The sequence below is a fragment of the Globicephala melas genome, chromosome 4 (assembly GCF_963455315.2).
Source record: "Globicephala melas chromosome 4, mGloMel1.2, whole genome shotgun sequence".
NCBI lineage: Eukaryota > Metazoa > Chordata > Mammalia > Artiodactyla > Delphinidae > Globicephala > Globicephala melas.
The window spans coordinates 139,270,476-139,297,306 of record NC_083317.1 but is presented as its reverse complement, the minus strand read 5'-3'; the positions used below and the strand labels follow the sequence as shown (position 1 = coordinate 139,297,306).

Here is a 26,831-nt window from a genome sequence, read left to right as displayed (position 1 = left end):
AGACAGAATATTTCTAGGACTTTCATGGACGGGAGTAATTTAGGAGTCAGCAGGGTCTCAGCCTCACAGGAAACAAAATGTCCTCTGAGAATGTTGCCAGGAAGAGCAGGTTTAGAAAATGAGCGTTTTCTGGCAGGGTGTCGTCCTGGAAGGGTAACACAGTCTCCACTGGGCCTGGTGTGTGAAAGTCCACAGGCTCTAGGCAGCAGGAGATGTCCTGTGTCTGGTGACCCTGAAGAGTTAGGGGCTTCAGTGGGGAAGCAACCTACTTTGGGTATGGAACCTAGACGGGGACTGGAAAAAGAGTCCACCTGTGTGGTGATGAAGCCCAGCGTGGAGATGCAGCCTCCTGTGGAGGTGGACATGGGGTTCCCCCAACCAGAGGATCCAGATGAAACTAAGCCTACAGAACCCCAAATGGGCTTGGTGATAGAACCTTCTGAGTGCCAGTTGGCTCAACAACCTGAAGAGCAAAGGGAGACTGAGAACATTGAACCAGGAGTAGAACCTCCAGATCGCATCAGACCCATATACTCTGGGAAATTTTTTGATCGGTTGCCTTGCTGGCCAAGTGTAAGTTTTTTCCTAGTACTTTCCGTAGGAACTATGTATAGCCATGTCTCTATCAAGATGATAAACGAGTGAGACTTGTTTGGATTTGCAGAGTCAAATTGCAGAGATTTTGTTGAGATTCTGATATTCCTTGTCCCAAGAGACTCTTTCCAGCTGTTATTCTGTCCGATCTCCTCTGACTCTCTGCCTTCTTTTCTAATGTCAGCTTTGTTTTCTGTGCACACGAATGGGTCCTCTTGATTTCTCCCTCCTTTCTCCTTTGACCTACATTTCATTCCTCAATCTGCATTTTCTCAACCCTCCAACTGTAATACATGTTATATCCTAATATTCATGTACTTTTTCCAAAAACAGTTTGCTTTTTCTATTCATTACTCTGTGAGTTATTTATTCTTTCAGCAAAGACTTGTGGTGGTCCTTATGCTGGGTCCAGGGCACTATCAAATGAGAAGCACATGATTCTAATCCCATGGGTTTAGGCTCTCACTCCAATGTTGGAGGCAATAACTAAACAAATATTATATAGATGTCTAAATGCATAGAAAACATTCTTCCTTAATAGAAGTACACTCTAAATATGAAGCGCAATGGAGAGTTTGGACAATTGTTTTGGAGGAGATAGGAAAGGCTTTACAGAGCAAGTAATATTTCAGCTAATTTAGAAAGGTGTCAGTATTTGTCAGATGGAAACGGTTGGAGCATCTTGGGCAAAGAATGGCATGGAGTGTGACCAAAGCTTCTTGTGTTGGGAGGTATAAGCAATTCTGTTTAGCCAGCATGGTGGTAAGAGATGAAGAAGAAATCTAAACGTCCCGAATGCAGGGGTAAAACGTATGGGTACAGAAGCAATGGTGGATCTTCATGAGGGAAGAAATGAATAAAATTTGCCTTTTGGAAAGATAATTCTGATATCAATAATAATGGTGGACTGGAAGGGGAAGATATTGGATGACAGGAAAAAGTTAGAAGGTTATTTCAGGGTAATGATGGCCTGAAATTAACGTAGAGTTGGAAAGAATTGGAGAGGAGAGAGCAATTCTGAGAACCTTTTAGGAGACGGTATTGTTAAGAATTGCCGTCCAGTTGTGGATCTATGTGGTGAAAGAGAGGGAAGTTAATGGATGACTTAGGAGTTTCTAGTTTGATAATGAGACATCTTCTGGTTTGGTGACACATGAATATCTGGTGTTGGCCATCCTGAGTTTCAGTTATTTACAGGGTATCAGATGAAAAAGCCAGGCAGACAGTTGGAGCCATGGGTGGAAATGGGACAAAGAAGGTCTAGGCAAGATCTTACCTTGGGAAACACATGAGATGATCAGAGAAAGAAATGTCAACTAGGTGAGTTCTTGAGGACAAGGATTTTCTCTTATTTATCATGTCGCTTCATGGCATATCATGATGTCCAGCTTATACTGGTCATTCAGTAAATATATGTTTGATAAATGGAAGGAAGCCTGGATGATTAAGTGGGAGAAAAAACAGAGAAGAAAGAGGTGAGTCTGAGAGGGTGGTATTGAGCAACATAAAGGGAGCATCCTTAAAGTATTCTGGGAGTAAAGGGGACATTAGAGAACACAATTCTGCTGAAGTGGTCACAGGGATTCTGCAGAAATTTTTTTTTGGCATCTGCAGACTTTTGTTCCCCTTGGGAGTCAGGGTGTTCTTTTGTCTTTGACCCACTTTGCTTTCTGGTTCCGTTATTGGATTTCCCCAGCCACTCTCTTCTCACTTGACCATGCCTGCTTCTCCTTTCTGGATCGGTTCTGCAGTCTATGGGTCTATGGCTTCAGACCTGATCTCACATACAAGGAGAAACCAGCTTCCGGTTTCCAATACAGGCAGTTCTAAAACCTCTGCTTCCTGCTACCTCTCACGTCCTCCTTTCTAAATGTGAGAGGAAAAAAAAAAAAAATGTGAGAGGACAGGGAAGAGAGCTTCAAGGAGAAAGTGACCAGCAGTGTTAAAACGTCTCCGATAGGGTAAATAGAATAAAGATGAATTAGCTTTGGGCATTAAGGGAATTAGCAACATAGTGAGAATGCAGATTCCAATATACTGAAGAGTGAAATTAGAATTGGAGAAAACTATTGTAACTTTTTTTTTTCTCCTAAGAAGTGTGACAGTGAAGAGAACAGAGTAAAGATTCCATTTAGGAATAATTTTATTTATTTAGTGAATCAGTAGGGGAGTTTGAGATAACACAAACGAGATAATGGGTGGAACCAGACCCCAGATAAGCAGGAGGGAGTGGAAACGGGATCACAGGCCAGAGGAGAGATTAGCCTAGATTAGAAACAAGGTTCCTTTTAAAATAATTTTTTAAATATTAAAATATCTACTTTCACTATAAAACAAAGATAATAACATGGAAATTTTAGAAAACAGGAATGAAAACACAATAATCTTATCACCCTAACACTACGCCTACTGGCACTTTGCTGCCCTCACATTAATTGTTATCAGTGGCTTTACTATATCAACATCGCTACCCATGGAGCTTTGCAGGTATTAACTCTTTACCGGTGAGGAAACTGAGGAAAATTAAATAATTTGGCCAAAGTCTTACAGCTAAGAAGTAGTAGCCCCAGGATTTGAAGTCACCACTTCCAATTTAAGAGTCTGAGTTCTAGACTGTACTATACTTCCCATGACACTTTTCTCCTAATCATTTTTATGTAGTTGTTACAGCAAGCATAAAAATTGTCTTGACTTTTCACTTACTATTATTTAATAAATTTTTCAGTGTTATTACAGAGAACTTAAAAGATGTTTTAGTGATAAAAGCAATATTCCTTTAAGCCCATATATGCTTCCTTTTTTTTTTACATCTTTATTGGAGTATAATTGCTTTACAATGGTGTGTTAGTTTCTGCTTTATAACAAAGTGAATCAGTTGTACATATACATATGTTCCCATATCTCCTCCCTCCTGCATCTCCCTCCCTCCCGCCCTCCCTATCCCACCCCTCCAGGTGGTCACAAAGCACTGAGCTGATCTCCCTGTGCTATGCAGCTGCCTCCCACTAGCTATCTATCTTACGCTTGGTAGTGTATACCATATATGATTCTTTAGATAACTCATTCCCTCTCTTTTTGGACAATAGATTTTTTTCCAGATTTTTCTGTAAAAATAGTCTATGAACTTCTTTATGTATATGTCTTAGAATATTTCCTTAGGATAGAGTTTCAACAGAAGCTAAACGATGAATCTTTCTCTAGTTCTTGTTGCCAAATCCCTTCCTAAAAGATTGTACCACTAAGTTTTAAAAATTAATAATGATTTGTAAGGCATTGTTTTAATTCACATTTCTTTGATTTATAATGAGTTTGAAAATTGTTTCATATGTTTGTTTTCATTGTTTTGGTTTTTTTTATTCTTATATCTGGTCATCTTGCTGAACTCTGATTGGTCTTAATTGCTTATTATTTCTTTTGGATTTGCTAGGTAGACAATCATATTGACACTTTTGTCTTTCCTACTTTAATATATATAACTCTCATTTCAATTTCCTATCTCACTGCATTGCCTACGATCAATAATACAATATTGAAAAGTCGCTTTTCAGACTTTAATGGGAATGATTCTAACGGTTCACCATTAAGTATTATTTTTGCCATATCCATTCCCAGTTTGCTAAGTATGTTTAAAAGTCAGGAATAGAGCTTGAACTATGAAGAGCTTTCCCCACATTTGTTGAAATATATCTTTTTCTGAATCAATATGATTAATTTTCTAATAACAAACCATCTTCATATTTTGGGGCTAAACCCTACTTGGTTGTGATATATTATTATTATAATATATTCTAGGGTTTGATTTGCCAGTTTTTTAGTGGGGTTTTTGCATCTACGATCCCATGTAATATTGGACACAGTTTTCCTTTTTGGGTTATCTTTCTTGGAGTTTGGTATTAGGGGGATGCTAGCACATGAAAAGAATTGAGAAGACTTCCATATTTTCATTTTCTTTATGCTTGTAAGAGTTTAGATATCGTGTGCATTATCTGCTTCTCGTAGGCTTAGTGGAACGCGTACAACTGAAAGGAAAAGAATAGGAGATCCCCAGCATCCTGATCAAGGGATGGGCTGGTGAAGTATTTGGTGCCCCTGAGTTCATCCAGTTTCAGAGAAGGGAAGAAGTTCATTTGGGAGAGGTCAAAACCCATTTTCAAGTATGACAGTGAGCAGAGCTCAGATGGAAATACCTCTGTGAAGAACCTGCTAAAATCAGCCTGCGAGGACACTAGCTTTTCATCAGGGTGCGCTCAGGAAACTGTCATCTCCACGAGAGGCCGTTCCAGTGTTGGGGGGAGGGGAACAGATGCATCTCATTGTAAGGACACTCATCCTGTGGTTTGAAGTTGCTGCCCAGAGTTGGCTGCAAGTGAAGGTCTGCTCTGATGGATTTATGAGACCCCATTAGGCCTTCTAATCCTGCTGGTATAGTCATTGGTATAGCAGCAATGACTGCTGGTACAGTCATTGGTATAACAGCATTGGTATAGCAGCAATGACTGCTGGTACAGTTATTGGTATAGCAGCAAGGACCTGTATTCAGGAAAAGCCAAGAAATGGTGGCCCAAGAGGAGATTTTTGGAGTGCTCTTCAAGAACTAAAGAGTCTGGTAAAACGAGGTCCTCTCTGTGTAGACCCTTGGAAGGGCTCTTGGACAGCACTCTGGTAGAGATCAAAATCTCTCTAATGGTCATTTCTCCAAGACATCCTGATACTGTCCCTTGATTGACATTAATGCACTGACTATGGCAGAAACCTTGGGGTTATTAAGACTAAACAACTGAACCTTACAAAGTGCATTGATAAATGGTATTGAAGCCTGAAGTACAAAGAGGAGGAAGGAAGGAAAGTTTCAAAGAAAGGTTTTAAAAAGATAGTATTGTCTACAATGACTAGACAGTATGTTAGGTGCTAGGGCTACAAAGATGAAAAATGATACAGTATTGGCTTTCCAAAAACCTTACAGTCTAGAGACTTGAGACCAATAGACCAATGATTTTACAATGTGGTAAATGTCATGCAAAGGGATTCCTTATTTTTTTCCTCTTCTACACAAAGAGACCCTGATAGCTATTTGGGGGATGGGTAGAGGCAAAGGGGTCACCTATTTGTAAATCTTGTGAGAACCTGATAGTCATGCAAGCCCTGATACTCAAAAAAAAAAAAAAAAAAAGTCACAAAGATTCATTTTGTCTGAATTTGCAAAGAGCCAATCTCTGCAGAATTCTGCGAAGTGGGTGGTTTTATTTGCCTAACGGGTTCAGGGCCTTCTGGGCAGAAAGATTGATGCCATCATTCCTAAATTTTTGCTGAGATTTTCCGAGTTAGGGATATCTATGAGCAAAACAGAGTGATCTTGACCAAGGGAGAGATCGGACCATTATGCCAGCCCACACGGAGTTTGGATGATTATGGGTCAGTGGGTCTTTAGCAGCTGAAAATGGTCTCATATCAACCTTCCTGAGTTGACTTGAATCATACTTGGTCACTGAAACCTGTAATACTGGGGACCAACTGACGAGCTGGCCAAGGGAGGTGGCACTGCTGTGGCTGGGAACTGAGGAAGGAGGTGCCTGAGGGAGGAGGTGGTCAGTGCAGTTGGGAGTTTGATTACAGACAGAGGGCCTGAGCAGATAAGTAAAGACCGAGAACAGTAGAAGCCAGGTTTCTTACTGGTAGAGAAAAAACTTACTAATACGAAAAGGAGAAGGATAGAAGGAATCCTGTTGTGTTGGATTGTGATTGGAGGTATTGGTGGAAACTCATGGTACTATGTCTATGTCTATGTCTATATCATCTATATCTATATCTATATCATCTATGTCTATATCCATGTCAATATCTAAGCTAAACATTTAACTAAACAGAGTATCATAGAATTGATATAGATGCAAATGTGTGGGGTGTGTATACACCACACATTTCCTAGCTCCATCCTCTAAGAGGATCTAGAAACAATGTTTACTTAGTAGCAATGAGCACGCCAGAACCGGGATCTTGATTTCTAAATATCATTCTCTACTAAAAGGAATCAGGACTCTTTGGGGGAATGGCTGACTCTAGGGCTGGTGTAGTACGATATGAACTTGGAACACCTTTGAGAACTATAAAGTAAGAAAGTGCTCAAAGAATAATGCAGATATGTTAAAGGGGTACAGAAACAAGCTTGAAGAAGCTCCCAGTGGCCCAAACTGTTATACTTTGAGCACTGAATAAAATTAATATTGAATAAAAGGAGAAGGGAGGGAGAGATAAATTAGGAGTTTGGGATTAACAGATACACACTGCCATATATAAAATAGATGAACAACAAGGACCTACTGTATAGCACAGGGAGCTATATTCAATATCTTGTAATAAACTATGGAAAAAAATTGAAAAAAATAACCAAATCACTTTGCTGTAAACTGGAAACTAACACAATATTGTAAATGAACTGTACTTCAATTAAGAAATTACCATTGAATAAAACAGAAATCCATGAGCCCATACTGATATAAATACATGAGTGATTGAAAAAATAGCAAGAAAAAAATAATTCCTTGCAGTATAGCACAGATGGAATGATGGAATTAGAAAGTCACCATTTGGCAACCGTCATAGTAGTAATGATTTAGGTCAGAGTCATCAGTGGATATTAAAACAGTAGGTAAAAGTTTAGTGAGGAACTGGATATTTACACAGAATAATTTTTTAAATTGATGCATAGTTGATTTACAATGTTGTGTTAATCTCTGCCGTACAGCAATGTGATTCAGTTACACATATAAATCTTTTTTATATTCTTTTCCAGTACGTTTATCACAGGATATTGAATATAGTTCCCTGTGCTTTACAGTAGGACCTTGTTGTTTATCCATTACATAGAATAATTATTGATTACAAACTTTACAGTGGAGAAACCTAGCTGGCTTTACCTTCCTTTAGTGATCAAAGTTAACACTAATAGGACAAATTGACAGTGTGGGCTTCCTGGTAGAAAAACACAGCATTGTTTCTCTGATAGCCCTGACAAAAATGTATAACTTTCATCATAAGAGAACACTAGTCAAACCCAAACTGAGGATCATTTAACAAAATAACTGACCTATACTCAAAAATTGTCAAGGTCATAAAAGACAAGAGAACATTAGGAACTGTTCCTGACCAAAGAAGACAGAACAGACATGACAAGTAAATGCTATGCATGTGTGCTGGTTACCGAGGCACTTGGATTCTGACTACCCTCAAGAGGACCTGCTGGGTGGGGGTCTGGGCCGGGGTCAGGGGTGGCGGGAAGAGTGTAGCCGGTTGACAGCCTCCACCTGCTGCCCCATGAATCCCCTGCAGCATTCCTTCACCAGGCCACACTCCCCAGGACAGAGCAAGGCAGGGACTCTAGAACTGAACTTGTTTGGCCAACACAGATTCCTTTAATGGGAAACGTAGTCTCAGAGACCACACACTGGCCTGGCCAAAGTGTTCTCAGAACTGTGCTGTGGCCTGAAGCCCTTCTTAATACTTCCTTCCTGCTCTCCCTTCACAGGTGACATGGTCTGAAAGCTCTCCCTGCCTACCGTCCGCCTCTCCCTTCATCTTTCACAGGTGTTTCCCTTCATAAATCTCTTGTATGGCTAATGGGGGTGTCTGGTTTTCAGAGGAACCAAGCACTCACGCTGTGACCTTGGATATACTCCTTTTTCTAGAAAGGACTGTACTGGGGCAACTGGTGATATTTGAATGTGGTCCTTATATTAGATACTAGAATTATATCCATGCTAATTTCCTGACTTTTGTGGCCTGTAATTGTTGTTGTTTTTTCTTAAGATAATAAACCATGAGGAAAAAGAAAATAAAAGAGGACACAACAGTTTAAAAATTTCAATAAATTTTAGAAAATAAGAAGATGGAGACATGGCCACTGATTTTGCAGGGGGAAATGAAATATGAGGGAAATCAGGTGGTAATTTCCACCAGAAATGATCCCATTTGCCTGGTATAATCCCTGAGAAGCTCAGCCCGTGGAAGAAGATGTAGTAAAACTTGGATCTGAAAACTGAAGGATTGGTTGAAGGTCCAAATTCAGTGTAGCTGGGTTTCCAGTTCCCCTCCTCCATTTTATGCTCCCATGATTCCCACCTCTCTCCACCAGCTCCCACTCCATTCTACCAAAACTGTGGATTTATTTTCCCAAAGTGCCTTTTGGAGTCAAAAGACTCCAAGCCAAAGATAAGGCAGGAGGGCAGTCCAGGCTGAAAATGGGACGTTAGTAAGTAAAAGTGTAGTTTCTGTAGTGCAGTTTCCCTAGCTTCCTCTCCCAGTGGGCCCTTCAAGGGCCAGCAGCTGGGGGTAAAGCCCACCCTCTCACCAGTAGGCAGCGACTAGAGAGACAGGAGGGCATGACGGATAAGAGTAGAGACTCAGAAGCCAGCCTGCTTGGGCTCAGATATCTGCCAATATATGAGCAGTGTAACCCTGTTACTCAACCTCTCTGTGCCTCAGTTTGCTTACGAGGGAGATGATAATAGTACCTACCTTGTGGAAACCATTATGAGTATTAAATGAAATAATACATAGGAAGCCCTTAGAATGGTATCCAGCCTATGTGATGTGCTTTATTATTGTCAGTTATTATTACCATTATTATTAGCCTCTGGAAATTCTGAATAGCCTAGAGGAAAAAAAAATTTATAGGGGGACTCTACCAAAATAAAGGCTGCCTCATTAACTGATCATCTTATAGGAAAGCCTGAGAGTCAACAAGCCCTGTAACACACGGAACTCCATAATCATCTCTGTGGAGTTTTAAACTTTGTGATGATCAGATGCCAGCTTGAAGAGAGGGGCCGAAACAAGCTAACAGAAACCCCAGAGAGAACAGGGGAAATGTAAGCACACAGGAAAGTTATTTGAGAGACAAAAGATGTTGCATTCGTAAGACAAGATCGGAACTTTTAAAAGAACAGCCAGAAACTAACACAACATTGTAAAGCAACTATACTCCAATAAAAATTAATAAGAAATAAAAATAATAAAAAGAAAAGAACAGCCAGAGAAGAAGAGACGACATTTTAGAGCTTAAATATACGTTATTTAGAGAGTCTAAATAAACATTCAGTAGAGGATTGAAGGATGAAATCAAAGACATTTCCGAGACATTAAAACAAATGCCCTTGAGGTAAAAGGAAAAAGACTCAGAAAAGATCATTGTTCCCTTTCTCGGGTTAAGGGGTCCCTAGGATCAGCAGAGGTCCCCCCTTTAGAGCTCAGGAAGTAGAACTTAAGGTGACCGTTAAAGCTGCTCTTAAGTTCCGTCCTCGCTGTGCATATACTTGATTCTCATTCTTACTTCTAGGGCTCTTGCAGCTGTTTCCCTTCTATTTGATACTGTTTATAGATTTTTTGAAAGCCTCCATTGCTTCCTTTTGCGTAATAAAGCAGTACGCAGTAAAATATTGAGAAAACAGTGCAAAGAAGAAAATAAAAGCACATGGAATCTCACCACTCAGAAATGGCGATCACAACTAACAACTTTTTGTCTATGGTGTTCTGTGCATATTGCAGATAGAGACGTGATTCTTTGAATTTGTACGATGCAAATTTACGTCTTTGTTTTAAAGTCATGAACATTTTCCTATACCATTAAAATGATGTATATACATCATTTTAAATGATTCCACGATAGCATATCTTTTGACGGTACCATATTTTATTTAACCATTTGCCTGTTGTTGCGTATTTAGTGTGTTTATATCTATATAAATAAAACAAAAGTTCATTCCGTTTGTCTCTCTTTTTTTTTTTTTTTTTTGCGGTACGCGGGCCTGTCACTGTTGTGGCCTCTCCCGTTGCAAAGCACAGGCTCCGGACGCGCAGGCTCAGCGGCCATGGCTCACGGGCCCAGCCGCTCCATGGCATGTGGGATCTTCCCGGACCGGGGCACGAACCCGTGTCCCCTGCATCGGCAGGCGGACTCTCAACCACTGCGCCACCAGGGAAGCCCCTGTTTGTCTCTTACTGGACCACATGAAAAATTACACAACAGATTTTCACCAAACTTGGGAAGCATGCTTGGGATAGCCAGATTCAAAGTGTAGGCTATGAAGAATAGAGTATATCCATGTTGTGGAGCTTGATGGAGAAATAATAGGGGAGGGAAAATAATTTTCCCTCTGCCTTTCTGAGTTCTTGGCTGAGACTTCCTGTGACAAAAGACAGATTAACAAGAGAAAAGCAAACACATTTATTAACACGTATACCTCATGTATACATGGAAGATACCCAGGAAAACTGAGTAAGTCCCAAGATGGCCCAAGTCACCACCTTAAATACCATCTTTAGCTACAGACAAAAAAGGATGTTGGGGGACTTCCCTGGCGGTCCAGTGGTTAAGACTTCATCTTCCAATGCAGGGGGTGCAGGTTCGATCCCAGATCGAGGAGCTAAGATCCCGCATGCCTTGAGGCCAAAAAACCAAAAACATAAAACAGATACAGTATTGTAACAAATTCAATAAACACTTTAAAAATGGCCCACATCAAAAAAAAAAATCTTATAAAAAAAATAGGATGTTGACAGAGAACTATATTAACCACAATGGAAAAGAATATTAAAAAAATAACTGAATCACTTTGCTGTACAGCAGAAATTAACACAACATTGTAAATCAACTATACTTCAACAAAAGAAGAAAACTCATCTAACTATGAAAAAAAAAAAAAAGATGTTGGGGCGAAAAGAAGGCCAGCTATGGGAGGTTACCACGGAAAGCATGGTAAACAAGGGTAAGGATTATTATGCAGATTACATCAGTGCCTTCTCCATTGATAAGAGTTCCTGGACATTTAGAGTCAACCTTCTCTTCCTAGTACAGAGAGGGAAACACCTTTACAAGCGATTTCCTTTGTAAAATGTACATGTCCCTTACAAAAGGGTAACTTCTACTCTGTTTTCAGAGCTTCTGCTGTTTCTTAAAATAATTGGTTGAAAACAATCCTTATGCCAAAGAGGCATATTTGGGGGTGGCAAATTCTGCTATCCTTCACATCTCAAATTGATGAACAGGCATCCTTGAAAAGAACTGAAATAAAAAGAGATAAAAAGAGATCCATGACTGGAGCGAGACTTGTCACACATAACATGACACTGTAGATAGAAATCAGACATAATGGCTTCCATCTTTGTGTCCCCAATCAAATGGCCTGAGAACATCCAAACCTGATTACAGCTACTGATTTGGAATCAAATTGCTTTTCAAGTAGGCAACTCGATGAGGAATACCAAAGGCATTTCTGTCCAACAGAATGTTTACAGTGATAGAAACCTGGAATATCCAATGTCAAACACTTGGAAAGTCAGCAGATGACGGACAAGTAAAGTCATCTTCCTTCCATCTCTCTCATCATGTAGCACCTGGCGAGTAGCTGCCCTGGGTACCCCCAGCCTTAGGAATTAGTCTTTTTTCTTTTTAACTTTTTATTTTATATTGGAGTATAGTTGATGAACAAGGTTGTGATATATCGTTTCAGGTGTAGAGCAAACTGATTCAGTTATGTATATGCATGTATCTATTCTTTTTCAAATTCTTTTCCCATTTAGGCTGTTACATAATATTGAACAAGAGTTCCCTGTGCTATACAGTAGGTCCTTGTTGGTTATACATTTTAAATAGAGCAGTGTGTACATGTTAATCCCAAACTCCCTAACTATCCCTTCCCCCAACCCTTCCCCCTGGTAACCATAAGTTTGTTCTTTAACTCTGCAAGTCTGTTTCCATTTTGTAAATAAGTTCATTTGTATCATTTCTTTTTAGATTCCTTTCTCTTTCTCTTTCTCTGTCTGACTTACTTCACTCAGTATGACAATCTCTAGGTCCACCCATGTCGCTGCAAATGGCATGATTTCATTCCTTTTAATGGCTGAGTAATATTCCATTGTATATATGTACCACATCTCCATTCCTTATGAGTTAATCTTTACATTAAATATTTAAAAGAATGGCTGGAGCTTCTATAACATGTATAGCAAGAGAGACTTTATGTTCCCTGATATCTCTGAGATTTCTTACCATCTCCAGCTGAATTAAAAATCACTTGTATCTCAAAAAACAAACACACAAACAAATAAATAAAATAAAAAACAAACAAAAAGAAATTTTAAAAAAATCACTTGCATTCCTCCTCTCTTTTCCCCACCCTGGTTCAGCTCAAGTTAGAGCACAGCCCCTTTCCTTTTTAACCTAAGGTTCTTCTCCCATTGTGTAGTTGTGTAAGTAGAATTTACCCAAGGTTTGGCATTAAGGTTGGACTGCTTGTGACTGGCCAGTTTCGCATCTTGGGCCCCCCGGCCTCTGACCTTGTTGCTAGATCATTCCCTTCTCCCACCTCTTTCTCAGTCTTTCTCTCATCTCTCTTAATCCTTCTTTAGTCTATCCCATCAAGACTTCATATTTTCTCCCATTTTTTAGCAAAGCAATTAACTTCTCTGTCTGACCATGTCTATGGGCTTCCTCTTTTGTACACAGAGGTGTCATCAAGATACTCTCTTAATCTCTTTTTTTCTATCAATCAATCAATTAATTAATTTTTGGCTGTTGGGTTTTTGTTGCTGTGCACGGGCTTTCTCTGCTTGTGGAGAGTGGGGGCTACTCTTTGTAGCAGTGCACAGGCTTCTCATTGCTGTAGCTTCTCTTGTTGTGGAGCATGAATTTTAGGTGCACAGGCTTCAGTAGTTGTGGCACGTTGGCTCAGTAGTTGTGGCACGTGGGCTCAATAGTTGTGGTGCACAGGATTTGTTGCTCTGTGGCATGTGGGATCTTCCTGGACCAGGGCTCTAACCCATGTCCCCTGCATTGGCAGGTGGATTCTTAGCCACTGAGCCACCAGGGAAGTCCTTACTCTCTTAATCCTTGATGGTTCTCCCTCTAAGAGGAATTCCTCAGTTAACATTTAACATAATAAAAAACTTTCACCTACCCACCTATATCCATCTTCTTTATTGTCATCCAGTCATCCCTCATTTGTCTAATTAATCCATCCCCCTGCCAACACCTACACATTCATCCATTCACCCAGCTCTCAGCCTCTCTGCTTTTCACTGATTTCCTCCATCCTCCTCCAGAGACCTAGAACATTCTGTATGGGAAGTTTCTTTCTCTCGGTTTTTTAAAGAGAAACTTATGCTTTGCAGAAATAACTATCAGCTGCCTTGAAATGATAAACAGGAAATAGATAAGAGGTGCATTGCTGGGAATGAACTTATAATCTTTACCTGGGCAAGGGAAGGGCAGATAAGACCCAAATTAGAATTAAGTGAACAAAGCCAAGTGAGGTTTGGGCCATTCACTGAAGAAGCATGGCCAGGGGTGACATGTTCGAATATATCAAAAGTTAGGGTGGGCTTCCCTGGTGGCGCCGTGGTTGAGAGTCCGCCTGCCGATGCAGGGGACACGGGTTCGTGCCCCGGTCCGGGAAGATCCCACATGCCGCAGAGCGGCTGGGCCCATGAGCCATGGCCGCTGAGCCTGCGCGTCCGGAGCCCGTGCTCCGCAACGGGAGAGGCCACAACAGTAAGAGGCCCACGTACCGCAAAAAAAAAAAAGTTAGGGTGTTGGTGAAATACACCCACAGTGCAAACACACCCACACCCACTCAGAAATACTTAATACTTTGAGTTTAGCTTGAATTCAGCCACACTCTCATTGTACTGATGACAATAGGACAGCCGATAATTAACCTGTGAACTATGACGGGATTATTTCTGAAAGTTGAATCCCTCAGCATGTTGCAGAGGTCCTATAATTGATGGATCACTAATAATGCTGCACTGTGAAAAAAAAAGATATGCTTGAATATATGTAGCATCTAACGTTTATATTATACATCAGGATTGTCTTAGATTTGCTAATTGTTCTTACTACTTTTCTTAATTGTGTTAAGTAGTTGAAAGTAACTTTTTAGCATTAGATACATAGGCCAAATTTGAAATACATTCCATTCTTCAAAACACTACCCCTGGACCTGACAATGACCAATTATTGCTTTTTTTCTCTTTAGGCAGGGAAAGTTCTTCCGATTGGATACAGAGCTGCAAACTGCTTGACTGAAAAACTTCCCAGGGTGAGTGTTTTCAAAATGCATTTGTGTGTGGGGCTTCCCTGGTGGTGCAGTGGTTGAGAGTCCGCCTGCCGATGCAGGGGACACGGGTTCGTGCCCCTGTCCGGGAAGATCCCACATGCCGCGGGGCGGCTGGGCCCGTGAGCCATGACCGCTGAGCCTGCGCGTCCGGAGCCTGTGCTTTGCAACGGGAGAGGCCACAACAGTGAGAGGCCCGTGTACTGCAAAAAAATAAAAAAAAAAATAAAAAAAAAAAATGCATTTGTGTGAACATAAGATAAACAACGCTCAGCATTCCTTCTGAGAGTTGCATAAATTTAATGTGGTCAATTTGGATTATTTTTACTGTATTTTGGGGCCTTCTATTGAGGAGGTGAGGAAGTGAAAATTCCAGGCTTACAATTTCCAGCTCTACAAAAACTACAGGAGATTCCATTTATTTCGATGGGAAATAGTCATTTATGGTATGCTTCCTAACCTGGATACTTCTCGGCTGTTTTCTAAATATAACTTTTAAAATATGTTGTTTATTTCTATTAAAAAATTTTCAGGATGTTTCATTTTTTGGAGCTGTAGATCCCCAGGTACTGATTAAACTCATGTAATGAAGGCTGTTCATTGATGGGTATAGATCAGTCTTGCTAATATCTAATCGACTGTACTTAATACTTCTATTTTCTTCTCTCCCTGTTGGTAGCTAGTGACCCCACCTGAAGCAAAAAAATTTTTCAACTTCAGATATCCACCTGCTGGAGCCGAAAGAGTATTTTACGGCAGAGCAAATGATCCCCAAATTGCACCTTCTTTGACACATGGAATCAGATCTAAAATTTCAACACCGGTAACTTCTTTTCTATTTTTCCCTGTACATTATTCACTTACCAAGGTGAAAATGAACAAATGAGGTATTAGTGAAATATCTCCTTCCCACTCTTAATCTTGGGCAGTGAAAAAAATTCAAGCAGCCGCAGCCAGGAGGGTGAGTGTAGAAAAGTCAATGGTTTAAGCCACAGACTAATATTCTCCCCTCAGATAATAAAAGCCAAGCTGCACTTAATTTTCTCACAGTAAAGAGAAGTGCTGTCAAGGTTTGTTAAAGCATGGTAGGGACAAAGGCTGGGTGATATTGCTGGAGATGCTAAGAGTGCTTGTACATGCATTGCGTGCACGCAGGGTCCCGGTGTTCCCTGCTACAGATTGAATGGACAGCCAAGGGTCAGAAGACCTGATCTTATACCTGGAGGGAGCTGGTGGGAATCACGTGGCTCTTGCACTTGTCATTCCTACTTTTCTGGAACCTTGGAGTCGAGTAACCAGGGAGTTGCCCTCATAAATGCTTTAGCTCCAATGAAAAGTCATGGTTAGACATGTCTAAGCTGCGTAACCCCAATTCTGATGGTTCATTTGAAGGGGAGCCAAGACAACGATCATGAAATGTTTTCCCACAATCATATTGTCTTCTCCCCAGCTATTGAGTTTCAGTGTTCAGACTTTTTTCCTGTTTTTGGTTGTTACACCTTTGCTTTGTATGATTTCTTTAGGCAAAGGTACTGATCAACCCACAGCCTATTACAACCTTTCAACAGAAAATGAAAGATAAGAAGGAATCAGTATATTTTAGCAATCAACGGGCACCGTTAGGAAAATCTCATGACCAGACGCCAGGATTACCTAAAGGCCTGGATATACTCAACACGACATTTGGGACGGCAGTCATCAAAGGTAGTGAAAATAAAGGGTGGGGAAGGAGTGATAAAATGTCTTCTTAGAAAATGGGATTAAATATCCTGTTGGGATTTATTTAGTGCTGGTGTAAATGTTGATCCCAGAATGAAAGATGGGAATCATAGCAAGAAAGTTACTCTCAGACCCAGAAGCCTTAGAGTTGATGTATGTCAAGGCAGTAAGAGTTCAGTGTTTGGAGAGGAGATTCAGGGAGCAGAGTAGAGATGGTGTAAAGACAGGAAAAAGACTCCGGGAAGTTGATCTTGGGACCAGCTGTGAGGGTTGCTATCTTTTTCCCCTGGACATCTATTTGTGTGTTTTATTTCCACCAAAGCCTCTAATGTGTTCATAACTCTTAATTCTTTTTAAAAAATTTTTTGTATTGAAGTATAGTTGATGTACAATGTTGTGTAAATTTCTGCTGTACAGCAAAGTGACTCAGTAATACACATATATACATAATTTTTTGTATTCTTCTCCATGATGGTTTATCCCAGGATATTAAAAATAGTTCCCTGTGCTATACAGTAGGACCGTATTGTTTATCCATTCTATATATACCAGTTTGCAACTGCTAGCCCCAAACTCCCCATCCATCCCTCCTCCACCCACCCTCTCCCTTGGCAACCACCAGTTTGTTCTCTACGTCTGTGCTTAACTCTTTATGAAATTCTGTTTCATACAAAGACCACAAAACAGATGTTAGGTAAATGCTGTGTACAACACTCATTCATGAAGATCCATGATGTGTACACTTGCTTATTAACCTAACAGGCAGTATCAGAGCAGATTCCCCTCTCATCTTGAGAGGGAGTGAAGCAATCTTTCAGCAAATGACTTAGAATAGAATTGGTCACAGGCCATATTTTCTTCTGCAGCCCCAGCGTCCTGCCATGTTGTTGGGTGCTTTCCCTTTACACCTTCTCACATTTAGCCTTTTCTGGTCTCTTACCCTCTCCTTCCAGGGATCTTATTACAGGAAAACTCAAATTCCATCTTTTTATCATCCTGCAGAGGAATTCGCTTCTTTCTTTATCTTTCTGCACCCACTGCGGCTCTGCACCAGGAACTTATCTTTTTTTCACCAAAATGTCCATTAGATTATTTTCCTTGACATAGTAACATCCGTTCTGGAGATAAATTATGCCTTTCTCTTGGAATGCAAAATCTGCAGTTGTACTTTAGTTTATCAGATCTAAAGTTAAAACTTGTTAAAATTTGAAACATGAAAAATGTATTTTAGAACAGATAAAATATCTTTTTTTCCTTTTAAATAGGATTAAAAATTGTATTTAAGTACACCAGGCATTACAGAATTACAGTAATTATATCATAACCCCTATCAAGAATTTAATATGGAAAGTACTGCCTAGGTGTGCCTCATTTAAATATGTAATAGAAAGAATGTTCTAAAATGTATATATGTGCATTAATAGGTGTAATGGTTCCCACATCAAAAAGAAGCACTGCTTTACAGGATTATTCTGAGTAGGGCTACCTTCTGGTATTCTTAACTGTTTATAGACCCCACTTCTTGGCAGAAAGTCCAAAAGAAAACATCTTAATGTATGTTGTTAGGTTGAAAGAGAAGAGTGAAATTGTAAATGGAATTATATTTAAAAATCATTACATGAAACAATAAAAAGAAAATAATTCGCTATATATAAAACCAGGGACCACCAGTCCTGGAAAAGCAGCTGTTCAACAAAGATCTTCTAGCTCTAGGTTTGGGAGCAGTAAGAAGAAGAATTTCTTTCTGATGCCAGTGATTTCCCCGGCACTTTGGGCTATTTTGAAGATGGATATTCACATCTAAACAGATTCAGGGTGTGTGCTGTTGTCTACAGCTGCCAACATTTGCATCAAGTCTTCCCCACAGGGCATCAGGGTTTCTGAAACTGATTTGTGATTCAAATTTGCCTAGATCATCTTGGGAAGTCTGGAGCAAACTAAAATAAAAGGAATCCTGAGATCCTCAAAATTGGGAATTTAACTGGGCTTGGCATATAGCTCAGGACAACCAAATGGTTAACCAGTATGGAGTTCTTCAGAATTCTAGGGATTGAATCTGTTCAAGTGGGATCCTTAAGACAGTGACGCCTGGGCTATTCCTGTCTTTGGTGAGAAATCTCTATGTATGTTGGCTTTTTGCCCATGTAGCTTATGTAGTTAGCATACCAGTTTGTCATTTGCTCTAGTCAACTTAAATATGTTATAAAGAGTTGAAAAATGCCTTAAAACTGATTTCATTAATTCTTCCTTCAGAATTACCTGCTAGAGAGGTGGTGAATCCACCAAAATCCTATCAAGAAGTATTTGAAGAAGGACAGGCAGGACACGATCTGTATATTGTATCTCACAATGATTATTATGCAGGTAAGTCTCCTCCAGTGTAAAATGGGCCTGAGAATATGAGACTCAGATTTGTGAAGAGGAATAAGGGAGATGATGTGCTTAAAGTTAAAATGCCTGGCATATAATAGGTGATCAATAAATAATAACTTATTACTTATAAGGTTATAAACCCCGATAGCTGGGAACACATACACTTATGCATTTTGGGTGTAAAATGTCGAAAGATATGTTTCATTAAAATGAAAAAAAAAGCTAAGTAAGATTAAATGTTGGGTAGTCTAATCTTGTTTTTTATTCAAATAGGATTATTCTAAGTGCTTTGCTTTACATGAGGAATATTAGATAATGGTCAAGTGCAGAAATTTTCGAGTCAGATCAAGTTCAAGGCCTAGCTTGTCCATTTATTATCTTTTAGACCTTGAATATTTTACTTATCACCATCTATTTAAAATTTATTAAATAGGGATAATAATGTTGCGAGGATGAAGTGAGTGCCTGCAAAATGCCAAGCATGGTGCCTGGAACATAGTGAGGGCTCAGTAACTATTATCATTATTATTATTATTATTATTATTATTAAGTGATCTTGACTAAAAGCCTTATTACTAGAATTATTCTATAGCATAACTAAAAGGCATTGGATGTTTGCTGTAAACTACAATTTAATTGTTGACGTGTGGGTGCTAAGTAGAATCTTGATCTAACAGAGGATTGACAGTTAGACTCTGATACCTGTCCTGAGAAAGCCGATGGCCTGTGCAAGATTCACGAACTAATCTGCATTAGTTAGAAGTAAGACTAGCCCTTCACTGCAGCACAAGACCCCTCTCTCCGTCTTTATTTCTTTACTTTTCTCCTCCACCGCCCCCTCACATCATACTCCTTCTGGGGCTTGTCTGCTATGCCCATTGCTCCCCGGCTGGAGTCAGCCATTCCCTTCTCCCATGACCAGTCTCTGCTGGTTCCTTACGCTGCCGGTACACCCCGGTCCTGAGATCATCTCCATCCTCCCACGGCTGCTTCCACCGCGCTTTTTCACAGCCTTGACAAGGCTTCTCTCCGTGTCTCCTCCGCGTCCCTGGCTCTGTCCCTCCCTTTCTTCTTCTTTAATATAAATTTATTTTATTTTATTTATTTTTGGCTGAGTTGGGTCTTTGTTGCTGCGCGTGGGCTTCCTTTAGTGGTGGTGAGCGGGGGCTACTCTTCGTTGCAGTGCGTGGGCTTCTCATTGTGGGGGCTTCTCTTGTTGTGGAGCACGGGCTCTAGGCGCGTGGGCTTCAGTAGTTGTGGCACGCAGGCTCAGTGGTTGTGCCTCGCGGGCTGTAGAGCGCAGGCTCGGTAGTTGTGGCACACGGGCTTAGCTGCTCTGTGGCATCTTCCTGGACCAGGGCCGGAACCCGTGTCTCCTGCACTGGCAGGCGGATTCTTAACCACTGCGCCACCAGGGAAGTCCCCTCCCTTTCTTCTTTTCCTCCTTCTAGTCTTTCTTTTCTTTATTCCTCCTTCCCTCCATTCCTCTCTTGTGAAAATATTTTATTCATTTTTGGAAAAGTTTAGCATCGATAGCACAATCTAATCCAATGCCATTTAATTGTTTTAAGAAAGAACTATTTCAATGGATATGTATATAGACACCCTTTACATGCATTTAGCATTTGGAGGACAATTTGGAGGAAAATGAGTGTAGTTTTAAATTTATTTATTTATATTGGAGTATAGTTGATTTACAATGTTGTGTTAGTTTCTGGTGTACAGCAAAGTGATTCAGTTGTACATATGTGCATTCTTTTCCATTATGGTTTATTACAGGATATTGAATATAGTTCCCTGTGCTCTACACTAGGACCTTGTTGTTTATCCATTCTATATATGGTAGTTTGCATCTGCTAGTCCCAAACTCCCAGTCCAATTTTTTTTTTAATATTTAGAAGACTCTAATGGACTATCACATGACTGAAATTACTTTCATTTGCTGATTTTTACAAAAGTCTCACTAGCCTCTTGAAAAGGAATAGAATCCAATCCTTTAAATATTTATTTTTTACTTTTTCCCTTTAATGAAAACACTATTTTTTATTATAAAAATATAATTGTAGAGAATGTAAATATCATGGAAAAATGAAGAAAAAGTAAATGTAACCTTAAAATCCCATTAGCCAGAGATAACTACATTTGATACATCAAACATCTTTCTAACCCCCATCCACGGAGCTATCTTCAGTTAAATGTGACAATAATCTCCACGCTTTTGGAGAAACTGCTATATGCACTTACTTGAAATAGTATGTCAAGGACATCATTCAATAACAATAACAACCTCTTTTAAATACACTTAATTTAAATTATTACTAAAGTAATACATATTTTCTTTTATAAAATGCAGGTTGTATAGAAGTATATGAAATGCAAAGAAAATCTCCCACAATTCCCAGTCTGCCATAGGTGATACTTTCATATATGTTTTTCTTTGCTCATTCATATATGTGTGTATGTGTGTGTTTTGCATCCTACTGTACACACTTTTTTTTCCCCTTTTTCTTCCCTGCCCCCCCCCACATATGAAATTTCTTGGTTGTCTTTTCAGGTCAGTTATCAATATTGTATTTTTCAGGATTACAAAAATGTATTGTTTATATATCTTTGTGAATGTGATTTGTTTCCATAGGATACATTCCTACATTTCTGAGCATCTGAAAATTTCACTCTTAGAGCCAAACTCTCCACCTGAATAGCTGCCCCAGTTTGTCCTCGCAGGCACAGTGTATGAGAATTTCCATTTCCCTGCATCTTCCCCAATGGCGAACTTTGCCAATCTTCTTTATTTTTGCTTAACTGAGAGTCGAATTATGACTGTGCGCTATTGTTTTTGCTTACATTATTTGGGTTACTGGTGAGGCTGAATATCTTTTCTCCATCATTTTATAACCTTTTAGCTGATCTCTAGTTTCAGTCTTACTTTCTTATCTACAAATAGAAAACTAATACCACATCATGGTACAGTACTAGATCTTAAAAATAAAGACCTCCCTGTTGGGTTCTCAGCCCTCTATCAACCTTTGAATGTCTCTAATATGAGATAAGTGATTATAACGAAATGTGAAGGTTGTAACGCAAATCTCAGTAAGACCAAATATAAAACACCAATCTCTCAAATCTTAGCATAGCTTAAAGCACCGCTGGGGTCACAAAGCCTTGCAGTACCTCCCCTGATCTTAAGGATTTCTTTAACATTGATGGGCCCTGAATTTTTCATCAGTTATATGTCTTTCTCCTACATCATTTTTCTACTTACTTTCCAAATATTAACACAAGGAACCCTTGTTCCACCAGTCTCCCAGCTCACATGGGAGAATGCATCTGTCATCTGTAGCCAAATGTGTGCAGTTTCCTGTGCTGTGACAGTTCCATTCTTTTTCCCACTCTCATTTTCATTGTCAGTGAGAACATCATGCGCTTCTTGCACAAAGTTGTGTTGCTTAAGTCAGAAGTCTTCCCTTTTCTTTTCTTAGGAGAAGCAAAGCACCGAAAGTATAATCCGTCAAGTTTTCATAGATTTAACTTGTATGGGATCCCAACACCACATTTTAATGATGGACGAAACATGGCAAAAACTTTACATTGGCTCCACGAACTACAAATGTAAGTTTAAGTATGTTGTGTCTTGGAACAAGTGTTAGATATATGGCACATGGACTTGACAGTTTATTACGTTTATTTTTTGAAGAGGTAATGCAGTGACATGGTTCAAACATAAAAATAATAGAAAAAGATACACAGTGATATGTCTTCTAAACTGTCCAGTTCCCCCAGAGATAACCATGATACTGTCTTTTTGTTGTTGTTGGGTTTTTTTCTGTTTGATTTTTTGTTTGTTTGTTTTTGACCGCGTGGCTTGCAGGATCTTAGTTCTTCCAGCAGGTATAGAGCCTAGGCCCCCTGCAATGGAAGTGCAGACTCCTAACCACTGGACTGCCATGGAATTCCCTGTGTGTGTGTTTGTGATTCTAAAGTAATTTCATGTCTTTTCAGCAGATTGGAAGACATACATGAATGTTTTTAATCTATGGGATCAACCCTACTATGTTTCTTAAAGATAGTGGGGTTTCAAGTCTCAACAAAGACAATCATGTCACATATAATTGACCTGTCATTTATCATTCAGCTTTCTTTAATAGTTATTTGGGCACCTGAGCATCTGACTTAACTCTCACAAACTGTGACCTTTTTATACCTGCATTCTACATTTTGACTACTTTCCTAAGAAATTAAAATAAGTTTCCTTAGTTTTTCATTCCCTGTCTTATATTTTATATCTAAGCCAACAAACAAAATAAAAACCTATATTTCCTACTATGTTTAAAAAATCAGAAGATTGAAAATACTGAGGTACTGGGTTGAATGGTGGCCCCCAAAGATGTCCATGTTCTAATTCCCAAAACCTATGAAGGTTATATTATATGGGAAAAGGGTCTTTGTAAATGCAATTAAGTTAAAGATCTTGAGATGAAGAGATCATTCTGGATGATCTGGGTGGACCCTAAATCCAGTGACAAGTGTCCTCATAAGGGAAAGGCAGAGGGAGGATTGAGACAGAAAAGCAGAAGACATTCAGAGGAGAAGAAGGTGATGTGAAGATGGAGGAGGCTGGAATGATGTGACAGCAAGCTAAGGAAGGCCACAAAAAAAAAAACGTGCCAACAGCCTCCAGATGTTGGAAGAAGCAATGAACAGATTATCCCCTAGAGCCTTTGGAGGGAATGCAGCCTTGCTGTCACCTTGATCTCAGACTTGTGGTCTCTAGAACTGTCAGAGAATACATTTCTACTGTTTTAAGCCACAAGTTCATGGTAATTTGTCTAGCACCCACAGGAAACGAATATACTGGGCTTGCATTTCTATACATCAATGGTGGGAGTGGATTTGCTTTGCTCTCTGCCCTCTTTATTTTTTTAGTTTATAACTTTTTAAAAATTAATTTTTATTGGAGTATAGTTGATTTACAATGTGTTGGGACTTCCCTGGCCATCCACTCCGAGCTTCCACTGCAGGGGTTGCGGGTTCGATTTCTGGTCAGGGAACTGAGATCCCACGTGACGCACAGTGCGGCCAAAAACAAAAACAAAGAAACCAAAAAACAAAACAAAACAAATACAATGTTGCATTACTTTCTGCTGTATAGCAAAGTGAACCAGTCATACATGTACATCTATCCATTCTTTTTTAGATTCTTTTCCCATATAGGTCATTACAGTGTATTGAGTAGAGTTCCTTGTGCTCTACAGTAGGTCCTTGTTGTTTATCTATTTTATATACAGTAGTGTGTATAAGTCAATCCCAATCTTCCAATTTATCCCTCCCCCCATTCCCCCTTGGTAACCATAAGTTTGTTTTCTACATCTGTGACGTCATTTCTGTTTTGTATATAAGTTCATTTGTACCATTTTTTACACCCTCTGTCCTCTTTAAAGGATACACTGGCCCTCCAAGTTTCCATAGGCCCCCAGGGTGCACACAGAGTTTGCACATTCCCACAGGCACCCACCTGCCTCGCTCATTTGCCTGTCTGGTCGCTGAAATAACAGCTCCCAATTATAGAGGCCAAATGCTTAGTACTTTATATATGATTAATTTAATCCTACCAACACCTCTGTGAGGTAGGTGTACTATAATTTTTTTCGGGGGGGTATGGAAAAGTTTATTCACTGAACCTATCTATGAAACAGAAACAAAATCAGGGACACAGAGAATAGCCTGGTGGTTGCCAAGGGGGCGAGAGGGTGGGAGAGGGTAGGATTGGGAGTTTAGGATTAGCAGATGCAAACTGGTATATACAGAATGGATAAACAACAAGGTCCTACTGTACAGCACAGGGAACTATATTCAACATCCTGTGATAAACCATCACGGAAGAGAATATGAGAAAGAATGTATATATATATGCATAACTGAGTCACTTTGCTATACAGCAGACTAACAACACTGTAATTCAACTATACTTCAGGTGTACTATAATTTTTAGCCTTTCCATTTTACCGATGAAGAAACTGAACTACAGGGCTTCCCTGGTGGCGCAGTGGTTGGGAGTCCGCCTGCCAATGCGGGGGACGCGGGTTCGTGCCCCGGTCCGGGAGGATCCCACATGCCGCGGAGAGGATGGGCTCGTGAGCCATGGCCGCTGGGCCTGCGCATCCGGAGCCTGTGCTCCGCAGCGGGAGGGGCCACATCAGTGAGAGGCCCGCATACAGCAAAAAATAATAAAAAAAATAATAATAAAATTAAAAAAAAAAAAGAAACTGAACTACAGAGAAGTGAAATCATTTGCCCAAGATCATGCAACTGAGAAATACTAGGGGTAGGGTTGAAACCCTGGCAGTGTGTCGCCAGGGGCTGTCTTTAACCACTACACCAGGGGTATAGACAGTGGATTCTGTGATCACAGGCCTGAAATTTTGATTTCCATTTTTCTCCCACTCCCTTATTATATGAGTTTCTGATACTTGAATTATTGAAAACAATAATGTTAAAACATAAACACAGAAGAAATTCTTCCAATATTATACTAAACCCATATGAGATAGTTTTTCTTTAGGGTATAGAAGAAGAGCTTATAAAACAAATATTCATGAATTTATCGCTATTAAAGTTGTTAAAATATACATAAAGGAAAACATGAAGAAATGATTTAAGTATTTCACTAGATATTTATAATTAAATATAACATAGAAATTGACACTTAAAAGAAGGTGACAAATATGGTTTATCCACTTCTGAAAGCTTAGAAATATTAAATCTATTATCCATTTCTTAAAGATATGAAATAAACATATTCACAAGGTGCCTTAAGGAGGTCCTAAGAGTAGAGCTTCTGGGTCATTAACAAGCACATATTTATCAATGATTAGGGATAGTCATAAAAAACCACACTGAATTTATAAAAGCAGGCCATATGCAGGATGCATTTCCCACCAACTTGTCTCTACCCACAAGGAAACATCATTTATGGAACACTGTTTTATTTGATCACTTTCTGTATTTCGAACTTAGTTGGAAAATTATTGCTGAAATGATAGATTCTTTATTCCCTTGATTTTTTGTATTTCAAAAAGGACTCACTACTTCATTCTTCAGTGTGATTTCTATTATAAACTTAGAGTGAAGTATATTCGTTTACATCTCTTTTTTTTTGTTCCTATTTTCTTCTTTTTTTGTCTTTATTTTTAAATTGAAGAATAGTTGATTTACAATGTTGTGTTAGTTTCAGGTGTACAACAAAGTGATGTATTTATTCATATATATATAAATTTAATCTTTTTCGGATTCTTTTCCATTCTAAGTTATTATAAGATATGCAGTATAGTTCCCTGTGCTATACAAGAACTACTGTATAGCACAGGGCCTACTGTATAGCGCAGGGAACTATATTCCCTGTTATGTATATTGGTTATCTATTTTATATATAGTAGTGTGTATCTGTTAACCCCAAACTCCTAATTTATCCCTCCTCCACCTTCTTCTTTGGTAACCATTGTTTGTCTTCTATGTCTGTGAGTCTTTTTCTGTTTTGTTTACATCTCATTTTGATATGCACTATTTTAACATAAATTTGTTTCACTCTTAACTTTTGAGAGTTATTAGAGATATATACTTTTAAGGAATATATTTCCTCCATAAAACTACCTCTATCTATATTCTGTTTATGACCTTTGGTCTGAAGAATCAGTTAGAATGTTGAAATGGGGTGTGTGTGTGGGTGGGTGTATGTGTCTGAATGAAAAAATTGATTGGCACGCAGAGACTTTACTCTGAGCTGGTTAGTGAATACTTTGAGGTGTGTAATGATGTTACAGCTATTGATACTCTGACATACTTGGTTGCTCAGAAATACTTCCCGATTCTCCCAGAAACATAACCCAGGCACTTTTAGGCTGAGAAGCGTAGGCTCCATGACTTAGAATCCTTACCTTTACCATCCAGGCTTGCTCCTAATCATGCCCCTTGGAGCTGGTTTTATTTATTTATTTATTTTTAATTTTTGGCCGCGTTGGGTCTTCGTTGCTGCATGTGGGC

The 26,831-nt window shown here is 39.4% G+C and overlaps 1 protein-coding gene across 1 annotated transcript in view; it reads left to right on the top strand.

Moving 5' to 3' along the window:
• The first annotated feature begins 261 nt into the window (after nucleotides 1–261).
• EFHB (EF-hand domain family member B) overlaps nucleotides 262–26,831 on the top strand; it is a 48,584-nt gene continuing 22,014 nt past the window's right edge. The window contains exons 1-6 of the mRNA XM_030876437.2: nucleotides 262–573; nucleotides 14,625–14,687; nucleotides 15,382–15,525; nucleotides 16,226–16,406; nucleotides 18,675–18,785; nucleotides 22,274–22,403. Of these exons, the coding sequence (XP_030732297.2) occupies nucleotides 277–573; nucleotides 14,625–14,687; nucleotides 15,382–15,525; nucleotides 16,226–16,406; nucleotides 18,675–18,785; nucleotides 22,274–22,403 (926 nt within the window). The 5' untranslated portion in view covers nucleotides 262–276. The remainder of the gene's footprint in view (nucleotides 574–14,624; nucleotides 14,688–15,381; nucleotides 15,526–16,225; nucleotides 16,407–18,674; nucleotides 18,786–22,273; nucleotides 22,404–26,831) is intronic.